The sequence below is a fragment of the Ylistrum balloti genome, unplaced genomic scaffold, assembly GCF_031769215.1.
Source record: "Ylistrum balloti isolate Yb309-2 unplaced genomic scaffold, AGI_CSIRO_Ybal_v1 Utg371282, whole genome shotgun sequence".
Classification (NCBI taxonomy): domain Eukaryota; kingdom Metazoa; phylum Mollusca; class Bivalvia; order Pectinida; family Pectinidae; genus Ylistrum; species Ylistrum balloti.
Window position 1 is genome coordinate 63,683 of NW_026782688.1, and position 27,983 is coordinate 91,665.

Sequence of the window (27,983 nt, forward strand, 5' to 3'; positions counted from 1 at the left end):
CACACAAACACCACCACCACCCACCCACACCACCACCACCACCACCACCACACATACACACACCACACACACACCCACACACAAACCACCACCACCACCACCACAAAAAACACACATATGTGGGTCGCTTGTTCCAATTTCCAAAAACTACATAATCACAATTTGATGTGGTCTAATATGCATGGTCGGAGGATAGACTGCGGTGTTTTCATTCTCCCACACATTCGTTTTCATCATATATCATTCGTTTGGCAATTTTACCTAATGTTTACCTCACATTTCGAATCAAAGTAATTCTTGAGTATAGGTACTTAATCTATTCTACGAAGAGTGCATATGCATGTATTAAGCGAGATTTACTAAACGCAAATGAATTGTTCACAGTGTTGGGCTACTTTTTGTATTGGCACTATAACAATGTTTTAAGGATTATTAGTAAAAAAGATATTAAAATGTGTGAAGGAATAAAGACACAGTTGTATCAAGTAATCGAACCGAATTTGGTGATGTGTTTATGGGTTTCATGAAATAAAAATCAATGTGTTTAGTTCCCAGGACCTGTTCCGATATTCATCCCGCATCACCTTCTGGTATATATATGATGACCTACAACATGCCCATGGTTTGCGATACTGACACGGACGAAGGACCATGGACCGTGAGTACCACAGCGGGAAAAAATCAGCCTCATAAAATATTAATTTCTTGAAATTCTTTCCACACAAACCCAATCAAGGATGAATTTAGTTTGTTTGCTCTTATGAAACAGGTCACATGTTTTCTCCCCATTGTTATCACGCCTATCATGTCTAATTAACTACTAAATGCCACTAATACCGATTCCTTTGTTTAAAGCTTGGTTTTCTATTGCAATAAGTAGGTTATACAAAGACGACTTAACGGAGACATCGACTTCAATCGAACCTGGGAAACATACAAGAATGGCTTTGGAGATCTAAATGGTGATTTTTGGATTGGTAAGACTGAATTAATATGTAGCAATACTAAAATATATGTAAAAAATTTAGAGAGTGCCAGTTTGGTATAATACACGCCTTCAAATAGGCATTAAGTCCAATGTTTGAGAGAATGATGCAAGAAGAATGTAATATGTTTCATGCATTGTTTCAAATTAAAACAGCATTAATGATACATGAAATTGCGGACAGAATGAATTACAAAAAAGCCTTCATTCCAGGTCATCAACACGACACTTAAACATATTAAGAGCTGCAGTGATTCACAAAATGTAAAGTGGTTTCGATATAGAGTATAATAGAATTTTGACTATAAATATATCCAGAAACAAAGGATTGACACATTGTTCAAATACAAGTTATGTTAAGTGGAAACAGAAACCATTCTTTATGATAATGTAATTAATAACATTATTATTTAGGAACAGTTATGATATTTATTCGTCTTGTATTTGAAGGAAATGAAATGCTTCACAATTTAACCAAAACTCCACGTGTCTTACGTATCGAACTAGAGTCTTGGGAGAACTTAACAGCATTTGCCGAATACTCAACGTTCCAAGTGGGCTCCGAATCTGAAATGTATCAACTTCATCTGTCGGGATTCTCGGGCAGTGTGTCTTGTAAGAATGATTTCGTTTATTATACTTTCTCTTCTTGCTTCTCGTTTTGTCCATTTTGGAAAAAAAATAGCTGTAACTTATCAATTTGTCTTTATTGAAACTCCTGCTTAGAGGTTTGACAAATTATTTCCATACCATATACTTAAGACTTACAACTCCTGAACAACAAAAACGTCATACGATAAAAGTGAAAACAATGGATTTTATTTGAATCAGTCAGTGAACAGAGTACATCAACTCATTCACTTAACGCAAATACAAACAAAAAAGTTTGGGATGATATGAAAGTAACTTCAAAGTGATCGTTTTAGCTCAGGAAGGCGCTTATGCCGTAGACCGTAGTCACCTTTTACCTTCAAACGACATTTTTTCCGTAACCAAAAAGCCAAAAGGATACTAATTTTGGCTTCCAGAATTTTGGCATGAATTATCACAAGTTGTTCAAAAGATTTATCTTAATCCCATTTAAGGCCACAGGGCGAATGTATTAAATCTTCAAAAAGGGTAAGGAAGTCTGTTCAAATTGTTCAAATTAATGACCTACAACCACTTTCAGGTTTCTATAGATTAAAATCTAATGACTTCTCAATCAAGTTTTCAACAACCTATTCACATTATCATGGTTTGCCATTTGCACTGCTTTGTAACGACAAAAAAGGTTCAATTGTCCCTATTGTTGAATGCTTATCATGATTTCATATTCGCTAGCATGCACTACTCCTACCAATAAAACATTGCTATGGGATGATTGTACGATTAACAACTTCTTGGTATCTTTGTTTCTTAGTTGATTCTATGGCACACGTCAACGGCAATTACTTCGGCACCATCGACAGAGATAATGATAACTACGCTGGTTCCTGTGCAGAATATCATGGCAGTGGTTGGTGGTTTAACACATGTTCTCGGGCCATCCTGAACGGCCCCTATCGTTCCATTACTGATCCCATGGTTCATATTGATAAAACTACTTACTGGTTTGATTTCCCGCCTTATACTGCCCGGTATCCATTGAAAAAGACCCGTATGATGCTGCGATAGATGAAGCGAGTTGATGACTTCGTGATCACAGCAATCTTTTCTTACAGAAAAAAACGGCTCATTCAATGGCTTTATCATTACGTGTGTAAAGATACCGGCAAACAATAGAAATGGAGGATAACTCCATATTTAAAAAGAACATAATAGGTAGCTAGAAATAGTTAAGTTGCATTTTTCATGAAATCACAGGTCGTGTTGGAGATATACAGGTAAAGCACATTGATTATAAAAAATAAAAATACACCCTTACGTATATATATATATTCATAAACTGAATAACAATAACAATGGTAGTAGAGATATAAATATTGTATAAATCAAAAATATTCCGTTATTTCTAATATGTGATGGTTACCAATTCAAAAATGCTAAAAATGCAAAAATGGTACCAATTCAAACCTAAATCTACAATTTTATAGAAAAATGTTTTGTGAACATCTGTCTTAAAATTAACAACACTGTTATGGTAACAAATTACTTACATTTCAGCAAATTCCAAGTCGGAACACCTTCACAACATGACATGTAAACACTTCCTGTAAAGCTAGTTTTCGGTGTGTAGACACAGATTCGAGACTGCCTAAATAGTAATCTAAAAACATGAAACCATACATTGTCCATTTCTACATGACAAAACCAATTTTAGAAGGGATTATTTTGTTAAATTTAGATTAAAACCTTTAAAATGTGGTAATGTTATGAACCCATGGCCACACCGAGAAATTGTGTACTGTTACATTAGATGAACAAATAATGTAAAAGGGAAATAAATATGTATTTTTTTCAAATTTTATACGGACAGAGATCAACTGGTAGTGAATGTTTGAATCTGAATCAATTTGATAAAAAAAAACAGATAATTATTGTTTTGTTATTTATATTCTGCAACATATATGATTGCGGTATTGAAATTTGCTAATAGCATTCCATATAGCAGTTAACAACTGAGATGGAGATGGGGAGGACTTTTACAAATTAATGACGTTGAAAATTTTACCATTTGAATCAAACGAATTGTTTAAATATGAATTTTCATCTAACTTTAAAATTTGACGCTCTTAGGTAGTATCTTTAAGACGTAATTATTTGAAATTAAGTGGAATTCCAAAGATAAAAGGGGACGACACTGACCAACTAGTAATAAACGCATGTAATGCAACACTGGGCTTGATGATATACGGTGCTGATATCATTCAATCGTATACGAGTAGGAAAGTTTCACCTGACTAGCCCTGATATACAATAATAGCTTATAGACTTAGAGCACTTGAGTATTGAGTTAGTCAGCAGTCAAGGGGTCTACGCAACTTAACTGATAAGGAAAGCTCCCATTCTTGAAGATGCATTTCAAATCTCAAATGGTTGCCTTTACTCTGAAGAGACCCATTAATCTTATCAAGTTTTATAACCTAGGACGGTCGTGCTTCGTATATGACAAACTGAAGACATATCCGAACAGCCCTTTTAGTCCACACAACAGGCACCGTACAATTCGTGACAGAACATCAAAAACACCAACAACAACATCAAGTTGATACTGTTCCTTTCTATATGGTAATCATTATCTGCGATAGTCTTAATGTCCTTTGTTTAAATGGGACAAAGTAGCTTGTTCAAATATGCGATGTAAAGAGAAACCTGTTGTTATAACTGGGAAATATATGTGCTCTGTCTCATCCCTTACCACATTCGTGCAGTTGACAACCTTTGGCAGTTCTCTTAACAACGATAATTTTTTTTGTCGAAAACCGTTTTAGGAACTCAATTTAAAAAAACAGCAATTGAAAAGATATCACGGTAAAACCTAAAACAGGACTAGGTCAAACTGAAATATAACAGTAGATACATACAATGAAACAATAGTATTAAAATCAAACATGTTAAAACGACAAATAAGAATACAATAAATGAATTACATGTAATAAGAAAGTAACCATCTCGAATTATGTCCCTGTTGGCTTTTCCTATGAATAATGGACAGCCAAAATAAGACAGTCTCATAAAAAATGATTTCTCGGTTTTCTTGCCGCATAAACATGGCTGCAATCACTTTACATTTGTTTTTTTTTTTTGTTTGTTTTTGTTTTTGTTTTTTTGCCAAATGTACAGTAATAAAAAAAATTAATGGCTTTCTGTGTCATCAATTTCTATGTAGACAGTTGGAAGTTTTATTTAGTATAAATTGTTGAATTTTCATCGCGAATAATTCACACCACATTAGAAGTATTAGTATGTGATGGCATCTCCCAACTGACCCTAACTGATCCCCAGAGGACTGATGAACTGTGCTACAGTTGACCAAATCGACTGAAATGTTAAGGATTAATCTTCTTAGCACCAAGATACGGTAGAATGAAATACTTTATGGAACTGTATTACATTGCTTTACCAAGGTATGAACTTCTTGCCCCTAACGAGCATAAAACACGTCCAGCTTCAAATCGGACATAGAAATGACTATGACATCACTATGACGAAAGTAAAAAAATATCTGTATCGGAAGTCAGTCCTGTGGTGCTGGTTGGTAAAATATCTACGTACAGGATATGTTTTCGACGAATTCTGGTTTAATCATTTCGTTTCTCTTTATGGGCAATAAATGGTAAACTGTAAACATTCTTGTGTACATTATTGAACATTCGTTGTACATTCTGAAGACTAGATGTTGTGAGACTGTGATTTCTGTGAATAGTATGCGACATTTTATATTTTATATTTCAAATCATTTTCATCGCAACATCTTCGAAACAAAGGAATACAGATCCCTGGGTTAAAATGTCGAGTTTTGGTTTATATGATACAATTATAGTGGTCTTGATACAATATAGGTCCCGGGCCTAAGGAGACAAAGTACGTTAACTTTCTGTTCCTCTCTTCTTATTCGTATAGATACCTTTATATAAAATTTAAGAATGAAATATTGAAATGTCAAAAGCCTTGGGTTTGTAATTTGTAATGAAAAGCAGTTGTTCAGATGAGTATGTCTTTCGTAAAGTCTATTGAAAAGATAAAAACACGTTCGTACGTTACTTATTGCGGAAAATGAAACAAAGCAAAAATATAATGCAGATAATGTTTATTACATATTCACGTGTTTCATTATTATACACAAAATATCATGAGAATATGTAATAGTTTCCAATTAAAATCACTTTTTCTATGATACAAAAGGAATGGATATATTCTGAATTATTAGTGGAATGCACATTAAAGTCGTATAACGATTAAAAATTAAAATGCCTTGGGCATACAGTTAAGTTTAGAGCTTCTTTTGTTTGGTGGTTCAGAACTTGTTGTTGACCTCTTTTCTGTTTAAACATGTGCAAAATTCCTTCAAATCCAGCAATAATTTTTGATAATTTTTTTATGTTGAAATCTCATGTCTGAGTAGATTTTGTGTATAAATGTTTCTACTTCGTTTAATGCCTGTTTCATTTTTTACCATGTTCATGTAAATGTATGATAGGAAAAGGCTTTTATAAGTTATACAAGTGCCCAGTTCGTTGTTCAAATTAAAATCAGCACTAAAATACTTTAGAAGTCCTGATAGTTAAAAAGTTCTGTTGTTCAAATTAATATCAGCAATAAAGTGTTAAAAGCCCTGATAATTTAAAACGTTATGTTGTTCAAATTAATATCAGCAATAAAATGTTTAAAGCCCTGATAATTTAAAAAGTTCTGTTCAATGGTTCGAATATTTTAGCGATCTTACCAAACGCTTGAAAAAATAATGATGTATTTTTACGGAATCTGTTAAATGTCTTAATCTTATTTCGACTGAATCTATATTTCATTTTCTCCTCGAAAAGGACATTAAAAAAACCGACAAAAAGTCGTTACGATATTCTTCTTGAAACCGATCAATTTCATTTATGATATATTTAAGCAAAAGAGAATGACTAAAGCATTTTTATAATTTCATGAAAATAATTCAGCACTCACTATCATCTGGTACTAATTGTTTCCAAAAATGATTTCAATTATATCAAATTAGATGTTATTTAAAGATTGTACAATCAAGGTGTGCAGTAAAATAGTTCTACCTTCGTACACCAACAGATGACGCGTTGTAACTAGATGCAGCCAATAGAGAGCGCGAAACTCTTTGGCCATTAGTAAATTTTACATCATCAATTGTAATGAAATAAGATTATTATATTCGAAACAATTATTATCGTAATATTTCTATTATAAAATATAATAAATGAATATACAAACCCCATTTTTGGAACATGAGTAGTGTAAATAGTATAATAATATAGCACGATGTCATTTATGAAAAATTCAATAAAATATTACGGAAATAATCATTTGTCATGACTTTTCTTTTTGTAAAATTTTAGAGTAGTTAACTCCTCGATTTTGGAATGTTTTGTATATTATTCATGCAGTATTGTTATGCTTGGCATTATATGATGATTTTATGTATTAAACCATAACAAATAATGATTATATATGAACGGATTATCTGAAGAGTTATTCAAGAAAGGCAGCCATGATTTCCTATAGTACCTTATCGACAGATCAAAATTCTGGTCTGTATTTGATAACTACTGTACAGAGTATATGTATATGCTACTGAAAGTGTGGACATTGTTTTCGTGTCATCATTTGCATTTTCAAACGACTTCATGACGGAGTATCAAACTGCATGTGTATGATGTACATAATGAACGCATCTTGTATCACTTCGTTTCAGTTTTCAGTGGGATAAATTTCAATAACAATACGTCTTGCTCTTGCTGAAGGGTCTTCTTGTTCTGTGGATCATTGCTTTTTGACTCCTCCGTTTTAGCACACCACAGAAGATAAGTCAAAATGATCAATACTGCACCAACTGACACCGCGATTAATCCAATCTTCAACTGAAAAGAAATCCAAAATATAAACCACATATCAATCTGTCATTACATTATCATACTGTTCTACTAGATATTACTATTTAATGAAGAACTTGAAAGTAACCCTATCATAATTATTGAACTATTTATTATACGTCTTAGTCTCTGTTTTGATCTCGATTGTATTCCAATGACATTTATTACATCACCATGTTTACAAATATACACTTAAAAAGCACAAATAAAAAGTTTATAACAATCGTGCAAACCTGTTCTTAATAAAGTAATTGATATGTGGGACTTGTCTTTTAAAATTTGATATAAGAATTGAAACGGTTTTTAATTACGTATTCATAGCGAAAATGAAGCAATATAGTTGACAAAAGTCATCATCGCTATATCTAATGTGTGCCAGATATTCTTTACACTAAAGTTTTAAATTTGCCCAATTAATATTAACTATAATAACGTAAAAATAAAGATATAAACGTAACATTACAAGAAATATCTACATCAATAAAGAAGTGAAAACCCTAAATCAAGGAATTAGAGAATAGAGTGAAAATTTAGGAAATTACAATCACTATATTTTCGCGTACAATACTCTTACCGATAGATCAAAAGTAAATGGAATTTAGAGGTTAGCAAAAATGATCATGGACATGCATTTCATTTGAAAGATTACATATGATGTAAAGACTATATTTAAATAAATATTTAATTACGGTAATTGTTTTAATAAGGATTGTGAAAACTGAGCTACATGATTCTAAAAATCATAATCAAACTGTCATGACCCATCTGTTTGTTCTTATCTAATAGATAATAGAATATATGCCTCTCCTAACCGTGTGTTCTGAAGTACCAAAAATCACATCATTTATGAAAGCATTATTGTTGGCAATTGAACATCAACGGTATGCAATAAAAATGATTGTTCCAATCTCCACGGTAACTTTTTCGGTTATGAGTTATCTATTATAAGGAAAAAGAATGTTAATATAATCGTTGGTTTGTTGAATGTGAAGTTGTTGTGAATTACATTGGTTTCCATGTAAACATATCACAACACATGCAAAAACAAGACAACCCAGTACTTAAAGTGTTTTGACACTTATTAAAATGCATGATTCATTAAAATACTTAAAATAAAATTTCTGGTAATAATCCATCGCATTAGAGGTGTATTTCCTAGAAATCTGATCGCTTCTTTTTAACATAAATATCAAATTATATTGACAATACGAATGCCATCGGAAAATATTGAAATATACATGTGAGGGTTGAATAAGATTATGTTGATATGTATTGGATAAAAACCTCAAACGGTCTTTGATATATTTTATATGTACATAGTAAATGTACTCACTTCGATCGATATGTCAGTTGATGTCATATCACTGGTGGCCGTTGTGGTCGTTAAAATGATACTGACATTGGTGATGGTGGGAAAGGAGCCGAAGTTGAAATGGCACTGACCAATCACGTGACCGTTAGATCCTATATTAGACAGATACACCGATGGTGTGCAGCAATCGCCACTGTGTCGGAAAGATAAACTTCGATTACTAAAAGTGTCACCTGCAGAGTATGACCTTTATATAGAAGTTAAATAACTAAAAATGCCATTTCATTGGATATCAGAAAACGTTACTATTAAAGACAGGTATTTATCATAAACAAGTGACCTTTATGGCTGGTTTGACTGAACAATTACGGGTATTAAAAATATCGTCACAACGTTAAGAACACTATCCTAGTTTATACCGTCCTCGAGCGCACTCACATAGTCAGGATTATTATTATAGTTTTTTTTTAAACAATATACAACATATTTATTCTGTATTTATAATACCGCAATCTGGTCATTTTAGTTATTAATGAGAATACGTTGTCCTATAACATAAATTACATTTATAAACTCAATCGTCTAATGATTCGTACTTTACTTCTATTTTCATTTCAAAATATTTCATCGTGATCAAGGTCCATCTTTATATTTATTTATTGTCAGGAAGTGATAAACTTTTGTAGAATCACAACATACTGGGAATACCAGCATGCCAACAAAATGGTAATATGCTGACATCACCTAAAAATGCTTCCGGTACAAACGAACATTTAAAACAAATTTAAAAGAACCATGTCGATTTCATGTTAGTTTAGTATACCTGACATTGATATACTTCAGGTTAGTTCCGTCGTCTGTCGAGTTATCAGTTACAATCTCGACGCTCGAATGGTTAGTTGAAAGCTCGAGTGATGTCACATCCGGGGAGAGCACTGCACGACTAAACCACGTGATCGAACGACAAGTAGCTGGCGGATCGACCAACTCGGGACACGCACCTTCGTTATAGCTTATCTCACAAACTGGACTCACAAACTGAACGATAAAAAAAAAACATTTTTTTTAAAGATTGATAATAACTTGTTTAAACATTACATTGCATACCATTCCTTACTGTTAAGAGATTCCGTTGATGATATTCGTTAATGGCTATTAGAGAAATTGGCCTATATGGTAATCAAACATTTCAAATGTTATTTTAGTAAACGAGTTCATTAGTGTGTGAATTGATATATTATTTTAAAATACAAATGTAACACTAACTATCTGAAGAAAAAATAAAATCAAATAATAACTTGAAATGAGAAAATCACTCAGACGTTGAATAACACCATCATTACTCGAAAGTAACACAGATAACAGGAGCTGGGGTAACAATGAACTTCAAACAAAACTATTAATGCCATTTAGAACAATACCCTTCATTGCTCGCTGAAAATTTTAAACTGTTATCATCACGATGAAAAAAAAGGTTGTTGATGGGGATGGAGGGTGGTGCGGTCTTGATATCCAGTAGAGTTTAAGAAAGTAAAGCGGACCATCAAGAAATTTACACAGAGATTCCTGAAAAAGTAGAAGAACAAAACCAGCTTTTCCGGAAGAGTCTCTTACTCAATCGACGACACCCGCCTTGAAAACCTTGGTCAATCAAAGTAAGTAATATCACGTTCTCAAATGAGGACAAAGTATACAACAACGGAACTTGGGAGATTTTTGTTATTGTCCTCTGTTCCTACTCTTTTTCCGTTAAATCCAATGTCTGATTTTATCTTTGTTGTTATCATGATATAGAACTTTTCGATGTTGTTACTTGATATAAATTACAATATATACGATTGTGTTTCTACATATTAGATGTACTTACCAGAACGGTGTCAGAGAGAGATTGTAGAATAATACTGGATCCCAACTGTCGTACAGACACGGTATATGTTCTGTGAAGAAAGAATGGTCTACTATGAAGTGTATCAGTCGATACCCCTATGGACCGCTCCCATATAACCTTAGGTGATCCTTTATAACCCCTCTTTCGTCAAAGTTATTCTTCCACGACACATTTTCCTTTTGTAGTACTTTCCTATCACGAATATCACTATTGAAGATGCTTGCACTGAATATTTCTGTTAGTAAATCCCAATAATATAATCATACATTTTTAGAGATGACGTTGCTGCTAAATTCTTTGTCAGCTCTTTATAAGAGTTTTCTCAAATGTAGTTTCAGATCAATTCGCATTATGCGTATGAAACAGATACGTTAAATTGGAAGTATGCTTAGACATCTTTGAGAAAAATCGGAAACGTGTGAAAAAAGGTAGTCATGAACGTTTTAGCGTGTAGATCTTTATGTTGCGATATGTTTATTTACAGCATGAACAATTTTACAAACCGATACCACTAGAAATAATGTCAATGGTTGATATTTATCATTCTTTTTATTAAAGACAACGTCGATCGTGCTGAGTTGCTGAAAAGTCATACATCTGTAAAAGTAAGGCGTAAAAATGCCAGCAAAAAATTCAATTTATATTTTTTCAGTAATCATTAAAATAGGAATTTAATCAAATTACATCTATTTTACATTTATATACAGAATAAAAGATAATATTTTCGGGGACATTTCAAATAAATCTTTTATTATTTCATACATGTACCATTTCTCTCTGTTTTCATTGAGTGTTAGATGTCCACTTTGTTGTTTATTTGGTATAAGGAAAACTCTTTATGTTTTGCCAGAAGTGTTTATAGTTATACTTACGTTATTTCATAATGTGTATATCCTGTTATTTGAAAATAATCCTCTATGACCTCTCCAGGGTTCATGTCATACGTCACAGTCGGTTGACGAACCGACTCTGTGTTAATATCCACCTCAAATGTCTGATTAGTCGACCCATGGTTGTTCAGTTGGTAGGTGATGTTCTGTGGCTCATTAAGGGGAAAATCATCTATAAATAATGAAATGAAATTACACAATATTGTATCATTTTCCGAAATAAATTTGCATATATCTATACCATATACAGATATTCAGCGGGTATCCGACATTTTTCTACACTCAAAAACTTCTCTGATATGTGATTATTCAGCCTTTTGAACAGAAGTGTTAAAGACTGGTTAGTTAAACAGATTTTCTAAAATATTGAAATATGTTCACTAAGATTTCAATTTTGGATAATATAACTGAACTGATAGATTAATGTTTTCAGATAATATTAAGTCATTACTTGTTCCGAAACCGTCATCAATTTGTTACAGAGCAAAAATTTAGCTTGAATTCTCCCTTTATATTGGTAATTAAGTTGAACCTTTTAAACTAACCTAGGTTTGGAAGCAGTATTAGTTTAACATTGACAGGGGAGATAACCTGCAGATTGGTCCTTTGGAAACTGTCTCCTTCAGGAAGAACTCCCGTTAACTGAACTCGGAAACTCTGGAAATAAATTCATCCTATGATTAAACGATTGACTATTCATTTATCATCGCTGATCGTTCTGATATGAAAGAAATAACGCCCTTAACAAAAAAATAATTTGAATATATGAGTTTGTATTATACATAATGTTTACTTATGCCAATTTTGATAGCTAAAATACAGGCTGTATGTTGCATTTATCAAAAATCATTAAAATATTTGACTATATAATGTATCTGATACTAAAATCGATTATCATTTACTGTTCTCTTGAGTGTATTTTGTACAGTCAAACTAATTTTACTTATGATTTTACCTAAATTTCACTTCAATTCTCCAAGAATTATCATTATAACTTACTTCCGGGGGCATGATGACGTCAGCAATAACATACATGTCCACTCCGGTCTGACGCAGTACTGTTTTAATTCTTTCAATCTCGTTTCCAGCTAGATTTACTAGTATCATTGATGTGACAGACGAATTAACATCTAAATTGTAAAGTTGTAACGCTATGGTGTAGTTGTTACCTTAAACAGAAATAAAACTGAATGCACTGAAGTTTTACACGAATTTATACTCTTAACTTCAATCTTTACTTCGATGTAAAGAGGAATGATGGTTATTTTAGCATTTTGATAAATAGTTGAAGATATATTCAATAGAAGACAATAGCTATAGAAAAGTACACAGGAAGCATCGAAATCACATGCTGAATAACAAAGAAAAAATATGTCTTGATTTCCAAATATTTTCTGAACATATAGGCAAATTGCGCAAAGTCAAAGCATAAACCTGATATTGGACTCCCATAGACAAAATAAGAACTGCCTGCATCATCCAGCTCCGTAATCTGAACACTAAAGTCAAACACAGATGATCCAGTAACGTTAACGGCCAGCAATTGATTTTTCTTCCGCAAAATCGTCCAATTCCCAGGCAAAGGATTCTAAATTATAGGGAATCAAATGTCATATTTCACTCACAAGACATCGGTGTAATTATTCGTGTTAGTGGAGATTACACTTCAAACAGGATAGGTGACCATTGATTTAGTGATCTAAGATTCTAGTAATGGTCTCTAGTGTCACAAGGATAAAAAGAAGAGCCTAATTAACAGTAATCCGACGACATGCAAGTCACTAAAACCCATTTCAATATAAGGAATGATGGGAAACGGATTAGCTTCAGCTTTTCCGGAACAAAGATGGTTGCATTTGCTACATTGAAGATGTTCTGTCATCTGGATGATATGTAACTCTGAAGTTAATTCTGAAATTTATCTACCTGAACAGATATGATAACCTTTCCACCACTGTAATGGCGCGACGCAACTCCAGCTTTGTATCGTAATATGGTACCTGTAACAGTAAAGGACGAAGGGAATTCCAATACATCTTGTTCAAACAAACAAATTAATATGGCGCGGCATCAAAATGAAGATTAATAAAAGAGTTATATCTTAAAGAGTATCGTTCCGGAATTATCATAATTCCTTATTGGTTAGAATAGACATGTCTATTTTTAGTCGACAACTTTGTAGAGGAGTTAAAGTACTTTTACTTTTCACCAAAGACTTGAATAACAGAACGAGTAACGAACTTTATTTAAACAATATTAAACAATTGTTTCCTAATTTTGACCCGAGCGTACGTTAAAATTTCCATTTCTTTTAATAAAACATTTCTCTAGTTTGAAAATAACTTTTTAAAAAGCGTTTCTGAATAACATCATCACAATTTCATGAAAGAAAAAATATTTGTCGAAGGCTTGATAAAGGCATTATGAAAATATATGGTTGTATGCAATATATCAGAATTATGTTCTTCTAGGTATTCTTGCGGATGACTCCACCTTCAAACCTTACACCTGTAAAAAGTCCTGGTATGATCTTACCGGTAGGATCTTCCACATCAACGTCATTGACTGATGCCGAACCGCTGATTTCAAGCTTAAATAAGTCCATCGTTGAATCGATTATGACGACTTTTCGGTCACTGTCATTGAAGGACATATGAAATGTCTGTACTACTATTCCGGACGAGGGCATTTCGTCCTAAGTTATTAAAATAAATTATTTTAGATTCAACAATATTTCAATTGTAAATGTAAATGTTTATATGGCTTTTCATATATACTTCATACAAAACTTCTTATAAACTCCTCTAAGCATGGTCCAGTTTTTATTCAAATGTAATGAATCACTCGAGTTCGTGGTAGAGACCTTAATCTTCGAATTTCAACGATGAAACAAAATATCACTTCACTAGATTATACATATCTTTAAATGATTTCAACAGTAACTAAATAACTTACGGCTATAACTTTAGACAATGTGTTGGTGAGGACAGAAGTATATGTCATGAATACCTGTCCTCCTGTCCCCTCTGCTACCTTCCTAAAAGCATCGCCTACTTCACGACGTACTCTAGCTGGGTTCATGAAATTAAATAAAAAAATCATTTTTAAAATGTGAAAAGCTAAGTGCAGTAACATAAATGTGCATTTGGCTACGAAATATCTTAATGAAGATTTTCAATCCAGTCAACTTCACTGGTCATGACACAGATTTTTTATACATTTTTTACAGGTCATGCAAGTTGGTCCATGGAGATCTGAATTTGTATCGAGATCTGTAAACAAAATAGTGATTTTGTTTAAAGTTGTTCGTTTCAAAATAGCTTGAAATGCAAATGAATTATTCACTTTTGACTTAAAAATCATTAGCGAAATTGTCAATGGCAATGACAAATAGATAGCACTTTTAAACACAAATTCAGAATTAGATAGAGTAATACCCACTAATGAATTAAACTGTGTCATACAGATTTTTGAGATTGGAATTTTGAAATATAAGTGGAGACTGAGGTAAACTCAGAGCACATTGATCGAAAGAAATACCAAAATCCAGATGAGAAGATCAGCTAATCCATTATTCAATAAATTCGTGATTCCCATATATGTAATAATTTCAGGAAAACGTCAAATACGTGTATGATGGATGGCAATATTATATTCAGTTGAATTAACACTTCTCAATTTGACTTCACATAAATATCTTCAAAGTCTCAGTGTATTGATTAGTAGGAAAGACAGAAGAGCTCATCGGCAACATTTTCTTTTTGCAATAAAACGGATATGAAATGTGTAATGATGATGCAAATTTAAATGACATGTACAGAAAAACAAATAAGTGTGTAATCCGAAGCAGCATTTTCTAGAATTCACTCAACTGGACAAAAGCTCAAGTATCCTTGACATATTTTTTAATTTATTCTGAAAATGCACAAACAGTTTTGATAGATGGAACGGTCAAGAAAGAGAATGTGACTGAGAATTCTAAGGTCAACAACATGTTAGATGATATAAATTTAATATTCTTGGAAAAATACTCTTGACATCCTATTCAATGTTAAGAAGACAATACTGACTGTTCGAGAGAAAAGTGCCTCGATGATTCAAATTCCATAAAACAACAAGATCTGAACTCAGCTGATAAAGGTAGTAAAGAAAAGGATAAAGACATAACATTTTCTCAAAGAAAGATGAGAGACACGATTGGTTTTAGAACACTTAACAGATAACTAATCTTGATATTTGTATGCAAAGTGACAAGTGATTATTTGAAATATTGTAACTGGTGCTATTTACGCATCATAATTATAGAGACACGCATTTACTGCGGGGAGATACCATATATATCATCTCTCTATTTTAACACATTCCTTATACATTAATGGATACAGACTTGTCTCACTAGAATTTACATAAGGAACTATATTCTCGTATATCCTAAAGCGACACTGAAAAGTGAATCGCATGACTCTTTAGATACATTGACCTTCACTGAGAGACGCCAACTACTTCTCATCTGTACTACGGCTAAAAAAAATCTCCGGTAATACGGCGACGCCGACATTCGGACTCACTGTCCGTGCCGATGCCAACTACAATGCTCACATGTACTATGACGTCGCTGACAAAAAAAGTCGCCGGTAATACGGCGCTCACTACAGCACTCACCAGTATTACGCCGACATAAGGATCCATCTCTCTACGCCTACTAGATGCTCACCTGTACGACGGTGACGGCGACCACAGGTCCCTGTTAGAAGAAAGTTTACTGTAATGTCTTTGGAATTAGCGGCGTTGATCACATTCATGAATATGTTTCCGTCCTTGGCGTCAGCATCGGTAAAAACGTATAAAGTCGATCCTCTCCGGCTTAGAAATATTCCTTGAATGGAAAACGGGCAAATGCAATTATTCAATGTAACGAATAACGATACATCCTTGTTTTAACGATAATTTGATCTCAGAAATCCTTTCACTTGTCTATTATGTGTAATATCTAAATTCATTCAAATATGTGGCAAATACACGTCCCTAACAATATTAAAACATTGACATCCTAGACAACGACAACGACGACGATGATGATGATGATCATCATCATGAACAACTAAATCCAGAACCTTTCAATATGCCAGACATTGCATATTCCGGACAATCTCCACCACCCGTGACACTAAGGTCACGAAGCTGATTGATCATTTCATCCCCACTGGTAGCAACTGTTCCAGTTGTAAGCACCTCTGAAATATTAAATAACTGATTAGGTTTCATTCCCAATGTCCTATATAATAATATATACTACATGATTTCGCTCTGCTTTTGATATCATTAAAAAAGTTTAATCATTATTTCGCTTATTGTGGTAACTCTTCAATTCTGACAGCGTACAAAAAATCACATGAAGACGGTATATAATATTTAAGGCAACTTCGACAAAGCACAGCAACATAGACTAATCCACAGGTACTTGGATATTGTGCGGTTTGTTATTTTAAGTGCTATTGAAATTGGCCCCGCAAGTACCTGTGGACTAATCCACTGACGAGAAACTTAGTGGTGTCATGAGAAACCCGATCAACAGGAAATAAATTGCGAATAAATATCCTATCAGAATTAGGCATAAACTGAAAGTGAATGTTTAAAAAAAAAAAAAGAAAAAATAAATGACTGCAGGTCAAAATAACCTGTTTGTAATCATGCAAATGCTGTCCAGCACTTCTTGACAAAAAATTAGGGCTAATTTTAGGGCTAAAATTACAAAATTTTAGGGCAAATTTAGGGCTAAAATTAGGAATGTTGTAACTAGAATAGGGAGTATGAAAGCATTAAACTGACTTACCTGACAAAACAGAAACTTACATACAATGCCTTAATTGCAGGAAAGGTGTCTTCCAGGGTTTCAGTGTCCCAGCTGCTGTTGGCTGTGACCTTAAGAATCACACCTCTGTCACTCAGTCACAACCAATAACAATCTGGGTACATAGATCCGCTGGTCAACTGCCTTTCATGGTCTACCCTGAATTAAAACTACAGACTACATTAAAACACATTTTAAGTATGCAATTAATGAAAACATTTTCAGTAAATTGTAAGAAATAAAAAAAAAGTAGCAGCTGAAGTGAAAAATTGGGGCTTTTTTAGGAATTCCCTTTGAATTTTTCATCTTTTTAGGAATTTTAGCAAAACTGAAAAAAATTAGGATTTTTTAGGAATTTTAGGGACGCTGGACAGCCTGCATACCCCATCAGTAGCCAAGCGGTCGAAATAAAAACTGGGACCATTGATGGTCGGGGCGCATGATCAACACAATAAGGAACAAAAACTATTTAAATAAACATTGAGGACATGTCAAATAATCGATCTATTCACATGATGCAATACCTGGATCGGTAAATGTAGCAAGAACGTAATTAGCTGGTTCATTGTTTGTTCCCTGTACACCTGTTACTAGACTGATACACTCTTCTGTCACCTTCCTTATATCGTTACCCATTGAACCGCTGACGTCAATCACAAAAGTTAAGGAAGCACGGGAAACTGCCTGTAAAGAGTTCAGGTCCATCAGCTGTTTGAAATTATCCACGGTTAGGTCGCTTAAAATGCCTTCACCTTTCAAATACAAAACAAACCACCTTTTAATCCATTGTAGTACCATGCAGTAAAACTATCCAAATAATACTTTTGATACTTAATTCTTTCTGCTGTTGACATCTAGTAAACACGTTTCTTTATCAGATATTCCAATGCAAATCTACAATTTTGTCAAACAAAAGAATGGTTTTATTATTGTATTTTTTTTGACAAGGCATATGTAGTTGTAGTTTCATAACATACAATGTATGTCTTTCCAAATCGCGTCAATCTTACCATTCTTGTACAGATATGTTTCTGTAGCTAAGATTGATGCTTCCGCAGCCTGGAAATGGAGGTGTGCATGTGGAGAGGAAGTGACGTCAGAGGTTTCTTTACTGATACCACCAACAGCTAGTTCTCTTTCCTTATTCCAACCGTGTGCGCATTTTAGACCGGTTAAACTTCTTGCTAAAAAAATCGATACATATTTGTCTTATGAATATATACATATGATCTTAACATTCTACATTAAGACACTCATTGCTATGTTCAATTAATTTTTTTATTAAAATCACTATTTATGATATCTATGGTAAAACAGTGTTCATCGGTCAAGTTATATTCTTATCAATGTAATAATCAGCTACAACCTTAAAAGTGTTCAAAGAAGATATTGTCAGGCGTTTTAGAAATTCTTTTAACTTACAACTCGGTAAAGATACATCCTGCCCAGGTTTGTAACCGCTAGTTAAAAAAGAGGTGATAATGTTGTTTCGACATTCTCTGTGAAAGAAAATAATCAAATAAGTATTTATAGGATCATGCATTTACATCGTCACTATTAGATTATATGATCATACGGAGACATTTTACAAAGTTTACACGTACCTGTAAAAACTCCACGTTTTTTAGGTCCAATTTGTGTGCCACTACATAGGTTGTCTGCGACATCTTAGCTCGTGACAGAGTCAGTATTGCATGGCGCGTCTTGATTCATTGGAATATTGGCACGATTCGGAATATATATATGTACATAACGCTGTTCCAAAATTATCTGATATGTGAAAATTACGAAATTTATTGATTATTATGGGGCTGAGGCACTCTAGATTTTTACTTTTCTTTCGATCACTTTGGATTTTAATTAGTCGTCTCCTAGGCTTCAAAATTTAGGCCCATAGACTTGAATGACGACACAGCTGTATAATGCAACTTAATTCATTGGCTCTACTGTATCTAATTCCAGATTATTAAAAGGTGTTATTCACGAGATTGTCTTTTGCATAATCTTTAATCTATTATGTCGATTGTATACTACTCATTGTTTTGCTCTATCACTTTCTTTAATTAATAAAAAAAACTGTTCATTCCAAACTAACTTTTAAATTTAAATTAAATAAATCTTTCAATGACGAACAGTGAAATAACCCGGATGAAGTGACCTCTCTCCCCCTCTCCCCCCCCCCCCCCCCCCCCTCTCTCTCTCTCTCTCTCTCAATAAAAACATAGTTGTTTATACCGATTAACTTCTTATAGTTCATAATAATTCATTTTAGCGCACCGTGATTCACTTGTCATATAAGATTGAATAATAATGACGTCAATGTAACAAGCAAAGGAATAAAGTGCATTTACAAATTCACACCTCCTTTCTTTATCACGTATTAGTTTATTGTAATTCGTATCTCTAAGCTTTACTTCACAGTTTTCAACATTACCTTGATGACGTATCGCAGTCACTGCATGTGGGATCATTGTAACGTGCAACAGTTGGTATTTGTATAGAATTACCGCCTGTATGAAATACAATCGAGCTTAAAGATATAATCAACAACCACATCAATGATAAGTGATGACAACACTTAAATAACTAACAGAGCATTGCGTATCTTAGATATTACGTGTGTGATATTTTGAGATAGCTGCACGGTAAGGCCTTTTTAGTAGGTTAAACAGTCATTAACGTTCGCTGTTATCATATTTAGGTAGTTTTAGGCCAATGAATTGTTTCTTAAATTTCTTAGTAGATTTCCTATCTTTATTCTCAAAATATACCAAAACAATTTTTCTTTTCAATTCAGAGTGAAAGGCTCTATTTTCAATTTTTTTTTCATGTAGTGTGCGTACTTACTGACCTAAGAGAGAAACATACGATATAGATTTGTCCTTTCTCTTTCGAACTATAACAATACATGATATAAAGCTGAATTTATAATACCCACCAAATGCAGGACATAACGTAGCTCCATTTGATTCCACCCAGTTTGTATTGCTGTAGAACGACTGTATAACGAATAAAGCCTCAGCCAATAAATTCAACGTGCTCTGCTGTTTGTCGGTGCTGAAGGGCTCTACAGAGGTCAGTATGCGAATCTGTGCAGACAGCCTTATCAATAGGTTGAACGCTAGAATCATAGAATCAAAGTTTATTTTTTGTATTAATAAGAAAGTTAAAGACAACAGCACTCCCTGTTACAATTGTGTATATATTCTTTGATTGGAGTCAAGGTGGAGCTTACCAACTTATACCAAACATGCATCTCGGGAAAGAATATGTCGGTCATTGCCAACAAGGGAAAACTTATACAGGATCCTTATATCATTATTTTTTCCGTCTCTTACCTGGTTAAAAATTAATCTATTACCCACACTAAAAACACGAATTCTTTCTGATCTTCTGGTTGGCACTATGCTTGACATTCAGTTCACACACATGTATATTTGTCGAATTCGTTTTGTCATCATCTTTGTGCTATACAAACACTCGTTGAAAGGTCAGTATTTATTCATTGTCACATGATCTCGTCCATGTACATACATTAGGTGAAATGGACAATGAATGACTACCGTCTGAAAATTTCCAAAGCCGAAATCTAGAATCCTCTAGAACAAGAAACGGAAATTTTACTTGACCAGTTTGGTACTTGGAGACTGCTCTGCTTCAGTGAGTAACATTTATTGTAATTTTGCGAACATAAAAATAATGAGCAACACAAAGACGTTAATCATAATGTATACGGCATTTTTAAACTGGCAGCTCTCAGTATGTTGTCCTGCAATCAATACACCTGCCACATATTTTTTGCTGTGTTCGGCAGTGACGGAAAACAGCTGTATTACAGCACGTGTGTGAAATTCATGGAATTGATTTCTGAATTTACTTTAAAATCACATTTAAGAATGAAAATAACTATTGAAGTTAGTGACTTTATATGTTGTAATGAACAAGTACGTGTACGAAAATTCATAAAACCGCTGTCATGTCCTTTGAAGTTTGGAACGATATTTCTGCGCGGAACAATTATTTTGGCGTACGTCATTAGGCAAAATTCAGCGTAACGTCAACGTCAGGTAAACACGGATTGAACAAAAAAAACTGTTTTAGATTTAAGGTGTGATTTGCAGTCAATGTTGCATGGTAAATAGAATACAGAGGCTCGCCACATTTGTCTTTTTTCACCCTCACCAAAATACAGCTTATTTTTTAAGACACTGACCATGCATTCCTAATAAACATGTAATCCTATTTAAATACACATTAAGTACTCATATATTTATATTCGTGATGTTTTTTCTCTGGCAACATGCAATGTCGATTTGCCCATGAAAAAAATAACTAAATCAGCTGATTTGAATATCCTTATTGCAAAATGAAAACAAACTCTACGACAATGTGATAATTTTCGTACGACCCTGTTTGTTTGCCCCCAATTTGTCAATATCTCCTGTCCCATATAGCATCATCACTATATATGTGGTATTTGTACATGTGTTGTACATAATATGATCGGATAATCACTAAATACACGTCTTACTTCAACATAGTTTTACTAAGTGACTGTGTTACGTTGCAGTCCTTGTTCTTCGTAATCTGCTAACTTATCAATATTTATCTCATTAACACGAAAAGAGCTATCAAAATACCCAAAGTCGACAGACTCTTAATTCAAACTCAAATACATTTCTACTACAGCAAGATATGAACAAAAAGACTTGCACGGAGACTTCTCCTACTTACAAGGAGTATCCGACCAGGTGTTCTAGAAAGTTAAGCGTCTGTCTTCTGCTTCTACGACGTAACAAGTCATGTAAATCTTGGTCAATACAAGTTAGTAATGTCATGTTCTCATCTTTCTCCCAACAACAGCGGAATCACCAACTCTTGAATATCGAATCGACTTCGGCATATAAGCACTATAAGTTGGGTGCACGCATGTTGCTCTCTGGGTATGAAAGATTGAAATCATTACGCTTTCGTACATTTTGTTTGACAGATGTCCTGTTGGTGTTGTTGTAGGTAAAGATCACTGTAAATCAGCTGATGTGGAAGAGTTTGTCTCGGCCTTTATACCGCCGTCTACCTTTTATGAAGCCAAAGCAATAGTCATCGAATTTCAGTCAACATTCTTTTTTCGGTAATAATGGTTAAAATACGAAAAGTTACTCGTTCTATACAATAACACAACGTTGCTATTATTTTCCAGAATCAGACATGATAATTGGCTTGAAATTATACTGATATTTATAGATATACAATATCACGGCGACTCTTGAAAAAGTATAAGAAGAATAAGGCCTGGTATTCAGGAAGAGTAAACGTCTTCTGCTTCATTGACGATAATATCGCTTTCTCAAATAAGAATAAACAGACAATTTAACAAGTATCTAACATGTCCAGCTTTATATCGCACAAAGAAATAAAACATTTCTCAATGCGATCACTATGACGACCATAAAACTTCCCAACTGTTTTCACCATCCGGGCTCAAAACCTGTGTTGTGAGTTTGTTCGTCAAATTGAAGACATTCGATAATTACCCCTCTCACCTATGTTCATCAAACATTTTTTCGGTAGAAAGATCTCCTAATCGACCCTAGATTAGGAATGCATTATTTTCATATAATAATACCATATTTTTCAATGTACATCATTCAAATGAAAATTTTAAATGTATGGCCAAATCAGATATACAGTAACACGCTTTGTCATCTACCTGGTTGTTTCTAAAATATATTTACAAAGAAAGTAGACCATTGATAATCATTGCTACAATTCCGTCGTTTATTAATTCATCTAAACTAAACAGTTCTTATTGGAAAATTAATATTACTTATCTTTACATTTATGGTAACAAATAGAAGCAAACAGGATCTGAAGCAGTTCGTAATGTGTATGCAGGTGTATGAGATATCAGTAATCAAACAATGAACGCTAAATTTGTGACAGCCAATCATAAGATATCAAATATTCACATTTAAAGAAAGGAAAATATACCTGCGTATCAACATACAATAACTTCCGCTCTTTGTACATGTTGAATATGTCATGTCAAAATTGAAGGCAAAGGCGATGTATTTTGTTTGGTTGTAGGAGTACGCTTCTTTTGGAGATTACAAAGGAGCGACACATAACTCAAAGCCATTACAACATAACGTTTTGCGACCTCGAGATTCATTTGATGTACATAAAGGTTCATGAAAATATCAACATGGAAACATCATCATAATTCAAACTCAAATTCCAGAAAACTAGGGCAAAATATGAACAAAACAGAGATTAACACGGAGACTCCCGAAAAAGTACAAGGACAATATGACCAGGTGTTTCGGAAGAACATACGTCTTCTGCTTCATCGATGACGCCCGGCATGTAAACCTTGGTCGATCCATATAAGTCATGCCACGTTCTCAAATGAGAGCAAGGTATACAACAACCGAACCAACAGGGAAACTAACGAACGTCAAATATGTCCACAAATATGTCATACAAAGAAATATAACATTTCGTAATGGTATAATTATGGCGACCATAAAACTCCCCCATAATTTTCATCAACCTTCATCTTTTGAACCCTTATGTTACGAATTTGTCAGCAGTTGATGATTTCTTGCAGGAAAATTGTTATAATGGTAACAGGCCCTTGAATATCGAATAAACTATGATATGTAAATACTATGAGTTGGAGACGAAGGTTATTGCTAACCAGAAATGGAAAATTAACAATAGTGAAAATGAAATCATTACTTTTATCATGCAGCTTGATGGAAATTGGTTTTATTGTAGGAAAAGATCGAGATAAGCAGCTGATAAAGAAGAGTATGTCCGTATCTTTTATTTCAAATTTTGGTGGATATATGGACGTAGTCAATAAATTTCTTGTTATTTATAGACGTCACCAATATATCTGAAGGTGAAATTAAACGACTTGGCAAGGTTTTTGTGACCTGTTTTGATACGTCAAAGGATCAATTTAGTCCTTATCGTTTTGTCTAAAATGTGTTGCACTTGACATGTTCCAGCGAGCGATAGTGAGCGTAACCCCTGGAGTATCGATGATGTCTGTGTATATAAGGTTCAAGGTACAAGTTTATTGAGGAAAGGGACATCTCTGCCATGTATTTGTTTCATCACTTCCTTGTTCTTAAGTGGTGTTTCATTGAAAGTTTTTTTGTTGCTGTTTTCTTCGTATTGTATCTTATCCGAACTGTCCCACAATGTGACTACTCATATTTCTCCCTTGAAGGCATATTGTATAGCCGAACAACTGAAGTCCAAAAAACTATTTCATGTCTAGAATCTTCTCCATATGTTGTCTTTTCAATCATCTTTTTACGATGTTATGTTTCACTTATTTGGATAAAAATAACTTAATTACACAACAAGGTCACGATACATCACAAGTGTGCTTACAACAGAAAGGATGAATACATAGCAATCATTACGTAATGCTCTTGGTGTCCATTGGATATATTTCTCAACCAACCAAACAGAACTTCCGCATGTTGTCAAGTTTTCCTGATCCAGTTTTACAATGTAATGTATATGTCCTCATGTGTAACGATTTTATCAATGTGTCTGTATTTTATATAAGGAATGTCGAAAAAATTAAAATAGATAAAAATAACATACTACAGCATCAGTTATATATATATATTTGCTTTACATAGAAATTGAGTTCACTTTACCCAAAAATATCTGAAACGAAATATGGCCAATTTATTTCAAAGCTTAGTCGTTTACCAATTAACTGTCCGATGACAATCAAAATCTATTGATTATATTAAAAGATGTCGTTTGCTTGAATGTGACCAGTAGGCTGTTATTTTGGCATATGGATATTATAGAAAAGGAGCGGGCTAATATTGAGAGTACATGCATTTTAATTCTTTGTTTAGCTCTACTGTATCTAACTCTAAATTTGCACTAAAATATCATATTGACATGAGTGTATATTGTTGAATCTTCGAGATCACAGGTGGAAGACACTGCTGGTGGGCATTTAGCCCCCCGAGATTTACCGTACCTTCAGATCGAGTAGATGCACTGTTCAGAATATCAACATGAAGCTGGCGTTGTTTTAAAACAATCTATTTATGAAATTTACGAAATTTATTGATTTATGGAGCCAGTACACCACACGGTCTGGGGACTGGCTATTCCTTTGATCACTGAATTTTTCCCAGTCGACCTCCAAATTTTCACCCTCAGCATCCCTAACGAGTTCTAGAAGGACTAAACAGCTGTGCGATGCAGTTTGATTCATAGTCTCTACTCTATTTAGCTGTAAATTTGTATTAAAAGGTGTTGTTCACTTGTGCGTTATTTGTACAATCATTGAATACATCACATCACATGTATATACTTACCATCTTCTATACGTTCTCCATTTACAGTATACATAGCCATTACACCCTTGTTTCGCTGCACTGAATGTAGACGTGCCGTTAAATCCTTTATTCGTTCGTTGAACTTTTCATTGCGGTCAGTATCTATAACATAAAAAATACTAATTTTCGTCGAGTATTGATTCAATATACTTTTACGTCTCATCAAATGTATTTCCTAAAAAAACATTAAAAAGATCTGCGGCAATCAAACCCTTATGTTTCAACAGAACTAAAAAAAGATATTTCAGCAATCCTAACGATTTCGTAAATATTAACATATTGACTTTATATCGGAATGTGACGTGACAGGTTTACTTGGTGGGTGTCATCGATGAAACATAGGTCACCTTTCAGGAACACCTGGTCGTAATCTCCGTATACTGTTTAAAGGGTTTTTTTCGGGGTGGGGAGTGAGTGCCGTTGTTTTCTATTTTTTCCATAATCGTTTCATCAATTTTAAGTTTTTGTTGTCTTGGTGTCTTAATCATGTAAGACCATATCTTTTACCGACGACAAGTGTCAATTTAAAACGGCAAAGGATTTGTGTCAACATTTGAAATTGACAACGCGTCATCATTGTTCTTAGTGTGTTGAATTGGATATGTGTACTTGTGCTCCTTGTTCTCATTTGAGAACGTGACATCATTAACTTGGATTGACCACGATTTACATAGTGGATGTTATCCATGAAGCAGAAGACGTTTACTCTTCAGGAAAACCTGGCCTTTTTCTCCTTGTACTTTTCATTAGTCTAAGTGCAAATCTTTTTTTGTTTACATTTGTCCCTAGTTTAATTGAATTTGAGTTTGGATTATGATTATGTTCTTGTCGTTTTGTCCAAAAGCTGGCTGGAAATATACAATTACCAAACGTAGATAGGTGTATACTTAATTCCACCTCTTATATACATATATTTTAAGTCGCACAATTTAACATGACAATAACGAGAATGATGTGTCGTCACCTAACGCAACTGTTCGATATTCACAGACTCGCAAAAACCGATTTCAATAAAATAGGAGCCAAAATGGCGAATAACCTGAAAATCAGTACAAGGAAGACTCAATCAGTAAGAATGAAAATCAACCGGTCAAATATCACAACAAACAGTATTCCAGAATGTAGGAAGTCGCTTCATAGTGGATCTCCTCAAACTTTCCCGAGAAATACATTAACGATCAAGATATGTTACTTTCAATTTAAACCGCAGAACCAACAAACGCAATACCGTGTATTCATATATTTTGATAAACTTTATGTAACAGAGGTCATCATTTATTTCAATGACTCCGCTAGAAATCGAACGCGAGACCCCTGGTTTGCAAGTCTGACGCTCAACCAATCGAGCTGGAGAAGTTCTCTCTTGCCGAGTGGTATATTGCGGCTATTATTTTACCAGGGTTACATTTATATGTTTTCATTCTGTTCAGTGCATTGAATATACCAACCTGATCCAAAATAAGCGTCAAGGACATCGTAAAATTCCCAAAAGGTCCCATTCACAAGTCGACGATCAATCAGAAAATTGGCCACTGCCTTCGATATGCCTTCTCTTGTGATTTCCAGGTGGGTTATGGTATCAGATAATGTATCGATGTTTCTGCTTGGTAAAAAGCATATAACTTGAACAGCAAATATCAGCAGGATCGCTGCTTGTATCCACTTATATCTACTGTAATCCATATCCGATAATCATAAGCTGCATTGAGATGTCAGTTGTGAACATTCATATCTCGCAAGTGTTTAAACAGAAGTGATTTTGAAACGATGTGTTTCTTTTTTTAAATACTGAAGCATTGTGCAATGTTAACATTTGATTCTCTTCCTTGAGAATGATCATAACAGCGAACAAGCATTAAACATAATATAACGATAGGACCTTGTATCATAACGACTAGAAATAGAAGTAGGCTACTCCATATTTCAAGAGGTTGAAGTGGTCATTCTGCCCTTACACAACACACAACTTCTTCCCTACTTATCTGGAACTGGAACACTCCAATAGGGATGGGAAATCCTAAGGTGTCCCATGAACTGGTGCTCTAGTTGGCGTTTTTTTGTTCGATTGTTCCTCCTGTCTGTTTCCTAGGACCATCCTTCAGGATTTTCACGGCTCGTTCAGCTAACCGGTTAGAAGCTG

The 27,983-nt window shown here is 34.0% G+C and overlaps 2 protein-coding genes across 2 annotated transcripts; one reads left to right on the forward strand and one right to left on the reverse strand.

The window, feature by feature from the left end:
- Window positions 1-613: 613 nt before the first annotated feature.
- LOC132561805 (angiopoietin-related protein 7-like) lies at window positions 614-2,641 on the forward strand. Its single transcript, XM_060226503.1, has 4 exons — window positions 614-658; window positions 881-977; window positions 1,436-1,600; window positions 2,388-2,641. Exons 1-4 carry the CDS (start codon window positions 614-616, stop codon window positions 2,639-2,641), a joined length of 561 nt encoding a protein of 186 aa, XP_060082486.1.
- Window positions 2,642-6,867: 4,226 nt separating this feature from the next.
- LOC132561806 (von Willebrand factor A domain-containing protein 7-like) lies at window positions 6,868-27,623 on the reverse strand. The gene is made up of 20 exons (XM_060226504.1): window positions 27,292-27,623; window positions 25,823-25,945; window positions 20,398-20,580; window positions 19,894-19,969; window positions 18,882-18,958; window positions 18,470-18,643; window positions 17,984-18,211; window positions 16,723-16,842; window positions 16,323-16,484; window positions 14,564-14,679; window positions 14,144-14,303; window positions 13,535-13,608; window positions 13,043-13,196; window positions 12,608-12,777; window positions 12,154-12,265; window positions 11,591-11,780; window positions 10,698-10,767; window positions 9,654-9,868; window positions 8,852-9,023; window positions 6,868-7,506 (listed from the first exon to the last, which is right to left on the reverse strand). Exons 1-20 carry the CDS (start codon window positions 27,524-27,526, stop codon window positions 7,327-7,329), a joined length of 2,991 nt encoding a protein of 996 aa, XP_060082487.1. The 5' UTR covers window positions 27,527-27,623; the 3' UTR covers window positions 6,868-7,326.
- Window positions 27,624-27,983: the final 360 nt, after the last annotated feature.

Excerpts from the sequence above, each read along its gene's own strand:
- LOC132561805 (XM_060226503.1), top strand. The coding sequence starts at position 614 with ATGCCCATGGTTTGCGATACTGACACGGACGAAGGACCATGGACC. Across the intron at positions 659-880 it reads CGGACGAAGGACCATGGACC|GTTATACAAAGACGACTTAA; the intron begins GTGAGTACCACA and ends TGCAATAAGTAG. Across the intron at positions 1,601-2,387 it reads ATTCTCGGGCAGTGTGTCTT|TTGATTCTATGGCACACGTC; the intron begins GTAAGAATGATT and ends TTTGTTTCTTAG.
- LOC132561806 (XM_060226504.1), bottom strand. The coding sequence starts at position 27,526 with ATGGATTACAGTAGATATAAGTGGATACAAGCAGCGATCCTGCTGATA. Across the intron at positions 18,212-18,469 it reads AACATATCTGTACAAGAATG|GTGAAGGCATTTTAAGCGAC; the intron begins GTAAGATTGACG and ends TGTATTTGAAAG. Across the intron at positions 14,304-14,563 it reads CATTGTCTAAAGTTATAGCC|GACGAAATGCCCTCGTCCGG; the intron begins GTAAGTTATTTA and ends TTAATAACTTAG.